The sequence below is a fragment of the Cygnus atratus genome, chromosome 1 (genome assembly GCF_013377495.2).
Source record: "Cygnus atratus isolate AKBS03 ecotype Queensland, Australia chromosome 1, CAtr_DNAZoo_HiC_assembly, whole genome shotgun sequence".
Lineage (NCBI taxonomy): Eukaryota > Metazoa > Chordata > Aves > Anseriformes > Anatidae > Cygnus > Cygnus atratus.
This window is the reverse complement of record NC_066362.1, coordinates 14,807,109-14,813,441: the sequence shown is the minus strand read 5'-3', so window position 1 is coordinate 14,813,441 and position 6,333 is coordinate 14,807,109. Positions and strand designations below refer to the sequence as shown.

Genomic DNA, 6,333 nt, shown 5'->3' with positions numbered 1-6,333 from the left:
CTGTAAAGTTAACATCAGGTGAATAACTTTAGACATAGAAAAGACAGCAGATTCGGGAATAAACACAAAGCCAACATGACTGATTAAGCAGATGGCTAAGTTGGACTGAAGGGAATAAGGAAAAAAACAAGATGGAGTAAAAAACAGGATTAACAAGAAAAGTTTTCACTTTGGATATATAAATCACGAATTTTCTAACATTTTAGACTAAGAGAGCATTACTGACCCTCAAGACTGCAGTGACCACCAGTAGAGCTATTACCAGCATTCATTAATAGCAGGACAATGATATGTGACACACAGTTCATATGGTTACGTGCACTACATACAGATTACTTTCCAGAATGTGGAAACAAATGTTAAACGGCATCTGCTGAAATATGTTCTAAGAGAGCTTTCTGTATCACAAAGCATGCTTCTTTGTGCATTTTTATGTTTACCATTGCTTGAGGGGTTTTTTGAATGTATCAAAGTCTTCTGCTAAAATATGTTTGACATTTTTTCCTCTTCCAAACATTATTGCCAACGAATGCTATTAAAATAAAATGCTTATCTGAAAAAATATCCTTTCTTCCCCTCTGCATATAGTCAGTCACTATTTTAAAAGAGTGTTTACTGAGGCTATGAACAAAAGGGAAAAATGAAGATGCAATAATCAGAACCAGCGGAATACATTTTACCTCAGGCTCCATCTTTGCTGGGTTTCTACCCTAGCTGTTGATGGACTCTGTAACCTCCGTACCCTTTTCTCTACAAATGCTTCATAGCTTTTCAGTTCTATAATATGTTCGTCCACTCATGTTCACCACTTCAAATGGCAAACTCTGTAATGTCTGCAACCCCTTCTCATCTTTATGCTCAGTATGGGGGCACATGTTTCCATGTTGGCACCCAAAACTTTGCTGGAAAAATGAACTCCACGGAGTAATTGTAAGTCATCTGAAAAAAAATACTTCTTTTTGGTCATTTAAAAATTATTGTTCTGTAGCTTCATGTGCTCCCCTTTCATTCTTGGATTATGAAAACTAAGACATAATCATTTCCTATCTGCCTTCTTTTTACCGTCACAGTTTTATAAACCGTTAACATATTCCTCCTCAGCCATCTGTTTTTCAAACTGAAGAGCCTTAGCTTATTTAATCTCTCTTCATAGAGAAGGTGTTCCAAATTTCTGCTTATCCTAGTTGCCCTTCTTTGTATCATTTCTATAACCTTTTAGAGATGGTAGGACTAGAAATGCATGGTATCCAAGATTTGTGGAGGCACAATGGGCATATTCAGCAGAATGCTGTTTCTATTTTGCTTTCTTCCATTTCCTTTCATAGCATTTCCTAACATCTTATTTCTCTTTTTGACTGCCGCTACATTGGCAGTTTCTTAAAAATATAGACAGTGATCCCCCCTCTTTGATTGAGATCCCCCCTCTTTTGATTGAATCTCAACTGACTGAGAGACTATTATTGTAAATTATTTGCTTTTGCCTCTCTCTAAAAGTACATCAGGAATTTTGCCAGTACTTGTCTGGGCACAACTCAGACCAGGGAACTTGATGACTGTTGGGTAACATCTGAAGCTTAGCTGCAAATATATGTGGAGTCATGCTTGCAGTGTCACCCAAGGTCTCCTGAAAGTGTGCTAAAGACATTCAGGGAACAAAGTGACTGAAGCAGTCTGCTAGTTAATGCAACCTCTCAACAGCAGAGGAAAGATAGTGAAAAAGAGTGATTAAGGGTGTCAGACAGTAAAAGAGTGACCTTGCTAACCTGGGTAGAAGAAAACGAGTGTGCTAGAGGAAAAGCCCCAGCAGCAGAAGTGGTGTGACTTAATATCCTGAATATTAGGGCTATTGAGCATGTCTCAAAACTCAGTGTGACCATATGTACAGATAACATTTTAACAGTTACCAGCAGTGTTTGGTACTAGGCAGGAATTATTTAAGAAATACAATGTCAATGCAGTAGTGTGTCAATTAATACTTCATTTCCCATTCTTAAGAATTCTATAAAGAAATTCTAATAAATGGAACAAAGATTACCAGAATTTTTTCTTCTGTTTCAGTGTAGGCATTCACTATATTTTTAGAAAGATTGTTAGAAATTAAGGAGATCTACAGAAAATAAAGTCATTGTGTCCATACACCTTAGTCAAGTCATTTTAATCCACTTCTTCATTCTATTCATCTGTTACAGAAAGGCAATATTTACTTACATAACTCAGGAGTGCTGTGAGTGATAATTAATGCTTATAGGCAGTGGTATGATTGAAATGAAGATGTACTTCCAAAGCATTATTAATTTTATTATCATCATTATTACTCTACTGGGCTATTGTAAATTACTGAAAGAGCCAATTACCATGGATTTTCCCGAGATGACTTTGTAACGTATTAAAAGGAGAATGTTACACTGCAGAAAACTACAATGAAGTTGTAAAGCTGAGATTACATTCTACCCTGTAGAATGGTATCATCCATACTGGAAGCAAAAAAAGTCAAAATAATTTGTAAATGCTGATTAAAACAAAAATGTACTAATCTGTCCTTTACGTTGTGGATACAGTGACTCCTCTACTGCTTGCTGAAAAGTTCCCACCTCCACCGCAATGACATTTAACTCGTATGCCAGAAATGTTTGTAATTTCAGAAAAAAGGTCATGGTCAATGATTATAAGCAACTGGGTTTCTGAAGTTTAATGAGGACCCACTTACCAAGTGAGCTGCTGAATATGACAGTGAGGAAGCTCCCACCGCTGAGAACACAAGCACAGGTCAGCTCCTGTGGTCCAGCTGGCAATGAAACTTGTGAAGCGGTGGCTACCCCATGGCTGCGACCAGGCGCTCGTGCCAGAGTGTGATGAACTGCAGCACAGCTGGATCAGGAGATGCCTGGCAATAAGGCTTCCAGCTATGGGTTATTATCCTCTGTGTTATAGGATACCTTCCTCAGGTAAAGCAATCTGCCTGCACCACCGTGCTCTGAAGTGTGCTGTGAAATTGAATCTAATTAAAAACTGCACTAATACCATCATTTGGGGAAAGGGCGTTTTTAAAAAACAGATCATTTATAAAGCTGATTTGGAATATGGCTAAACCTCAAGATTGTCTCCATGAAGACTTAAAACAGTTTTGTTAATACTTACTTTAAGTGGTTATTTGGATTAATATTCTTGAATTTCCCATGAACACAAGCCAATTTATATTGTGAAGAAAATTCACTTATTTCCACTGGCAGTAAGAAATAATTTCTTATGCATAATTTCTGCCTCTTATTTGAGTAGCTTCCTAGACATTCCAATTTAGGGATGAGTTGAGAGTAAAAGATTTCCCTATTCTAAACTGAAAGATTAATTACAGAACAAAGACTGCATATGAAGGAAAATGTTATTCTTCAGCCTTTACTGACGCTGAGAGAAAGTAATTAGTTAGGAGCCTAATCAAATCCCAAGTAGGGTTTGTAGGGAAGGTTAAACCACCTCAGCTCTTGCTGACACTTTGCTGTTCTGGGTGCTGGGAAGCTTTGATTTAATTGAAATAATCCAAGAACCTGACAAGACACTCTTCCTGTGACAGCAATCTCCGAATTATCGGAAAGCACGGTCTAAAGAGACAAGAGGGCTCACGGCAGCTAACAAAGTTGTCCTATAAAGCTGCAAGCATAGCAGTGTCATGCAGGACAAAATGGAGGTGTGGACTCATTGAATTGATGACACTCATAAAGAGCACAACCAACACAAGGACTGGGTTTTTTGGACTTCCTTACAGGACTGCTTTGCTGGGATATGAAGCCAATCCCAATGACGCTGTGAACATTTCAATGTCTTGTTGCTGTTGTTGAGTTACTGACCAATGTGTTGATGTTAAAAAACCCTTCTGCAGGACCAGGATGGTTGTACTTAAAGGTTGCATGGTGGACTTCATTGTATCATGCCTGTTCACCCATTTTGAGTCAGGCTGGATGTTGGGAAGATGTTACTTTTAGGACGGTTGCACACAGGAACAGGCTTCCTGAAGAGTTGGTTGATGCCCCGTGCCTGTCAGTGCTCAAAAGGCATTTGGTTAATGCCCCCAACAATACACTTTAACATTTGTTTAGCCCAGAAGTGGTCATGCAGTTGGACTTCATGATCACTGTCTGGCCCTTTCAACTCAACTACGAGATTCTATTCTGTTTTGTTGTTTTACTCAGCCTTTGTTCAAGCTCTGGGACAAGCCCACCCTTCGAAGCCTCTAACCCTTGTGTGCAGAACCTCGCTCTTGCAGCACACGGCACAGAGGTTGCGTGAGGCCCACCAGACCCCGCCACCACCGCTGGCCAACCAGCAGGGCAGCCCAGCCTCCGAGCACGAAGCTGCCGGGAACAGTCCCCTGAGGGAAGCAAGAGGCCGCCAACTGGGCACATGGCGGCACATGGTGGCACATGGCGGCACATGGCGGCATGAGGAACCCGCCCGTGCCCCGGGGCTGTCCCTCAGGGAACACACAGTCCCGGGGGACCGCCACCACCCCCGGGCGGGTTCTGCCCTCGGGGGTGAAGCCCCCCCGCACGCCTCCAGCTCGGTCCCCCCGCGGGGAAGCCGCCGACCTCCCCGAGGGCCGCCTGCAGCGGGCGGAGGGCGGCGTTTCGGCCCGCCGCGACGCGTTTCAAACGGGCCAACCGCCGGGCGCGGAGGGAGGGCGGGCCGGAGCGCAGTCCCCGCCTGGGACTTTAAAGCGCCATTTTGTGCCGGGCGGCCGCGATCGATCGTCGCTCCCACCCGGCGAGCGGGCGACGGCGGAGCGGCGGGCGCCCGGCGGCGGCTGGCTGAGTGGCGCCCGTCCTCTTCCCTTCTCCGCGCCTCCTTTTCGCCCCCCTTTCCTTGCCCCTCCGCCTCCATGACCCGCAGTAGGAAGCAGGCGGCGCTGGAGAGAGGAGCCGGGAGGATGAACCAAGAAGCGGGGAGCGCCGCAGAGGGGGCCCGGGCGGCGGAGGAGGAGGCGGCGGCGGAGGCAGCGGGGGCAGCAGCAGCAGCAGCAGCAGGAGCCGATGGCGGAGCGGCGGCGGCCGCTTGGGGGCCGCAAGGGGAGGCGGAGAAAGTTGTGTACTCGCGGTCGCAGGTTTCCTTCGCCGGCACCAAGGCGCTGAGCGACGCCCTCAAGCTCTTCATGCCCAAGTCCACGGAGTTCATGAGCTCCGACTCGGAGCTGTGGAACTTCCTCTGCAGCCTCAAGCACGAGTTCTCCCCGGTCATCCTCCGCAGCAAGGACGTCTACGGCTACGCCTCCTGCCGCGCCGTCGTCCCCGACCCGCCGCCGCCCTCCTCCGAGCGGCCCCGCCGCCGCCCCGGCAAGCGGCGCCTCCCGGCCTCTGCCGCCGCCAAGCGCCGGGCCGTGGCCGCGGGTGGCAGCGCCAAGCGGCGGCGGCGGCGGCGGCGACGCAGGAGGGGACGGGGGTGGCAGCGTCAAGCGGCGGCGGCGGTGCCGGTGCCTCCGGGCGGGGAGGAGCAGGAGGAGGAGGAGGAGGAGGACAACAAGCGGGGCACCCCGGCGGAGGGGCCCGCTTGGGCGCCCTTCGGCGGCAAGTCGCTGGAGGAGATCTGGCAGGCGGCCACCCCCCGCCTCACCACCTTCCCCAGCATCCGGGTGCGGGGCAGCGTGTGGAGCCGGCGGAGCCTGGCGGCGGCGCTGCGCCGGGCGCAGGGGATCCTCGGCGTGGACCTGGCCCCCGTGGTGCGGGTGCGCCGCCTGCCCGTGGCGCCGTCGTGAGGCCGCGGCCGCCGCCCGGCTCTGCCCGCCGCCTCCGCTCCGCCGCGGCGCGGACAAAGGGACCGATATCAGTCACCTGTTTACATTGCTTTCGTCTGGATCATGTTCTTCTGCTGCACTTTACGGCTCGCTCGGACTCGGGACGGGGCGCCGGGACCCCCACCACGGACCCCTCCCCCGGCCGCACCGGGGGCAGCCTGCAGGGCCCCGGCCTCGTCCCCGCGGGGGGCGCCGGGGACCGGCTGCAGGCACCGCGCGTGGGGACCAAGTTCCGCTTCCACTTCTCCCCCTTCGGGCTACCTCACTGGTCCAGAAGTCCACCCAAGAAGTTATTTTCCAAAGGAACTTTTCTTTCATGCTTGTATAATAAAGCACCATCCGATTCTTGCTGTCCGCCCCCCCCCCCTCCCCCTTTTCCGATGGATTATGTATGCTTTGTGGTGTTGCACTAGTATGTGCTCAGGGTATTTTGAATCCCAAGCATTCCCAAGTTTCAGTTTACTCTGATCAAGGATGCGTAAAGAATGGAGGTTCAGGACTTGTGGCTGTTCTTGATGGTGCAAAAAAAAAAACTTTTTTTAATTTCATGGGCT

The 6,333-nt window shown here is 49.0% G+C and overlaps 1 protein-coding gene across 1 annotated transcript; it reads left to right on the top strand.

Moving 5' to 3' along the window:
- Positions 1-2,129: 2,129 nt before the first annotated feature.
- Positions 2,130-6,062, top strand: CCDC71L (coiled-coil domain containing 71 like). Its single transcript, XM_035549487.2, has one exon. The coding sequence runs from the start codon at positions 4,406-4,408 to the stop codon at positions 5,738-5,740; it is 1,335 nt and encodes a 444-aa protein (XP_035405380.1). The 5' UTR covers positions 2,130-4,405; the 3' UTR covers positions 5,741-6,062.
- The last annotated feature ends 271 nt before the right edge of the window (positions 6,063-6,333 follow it).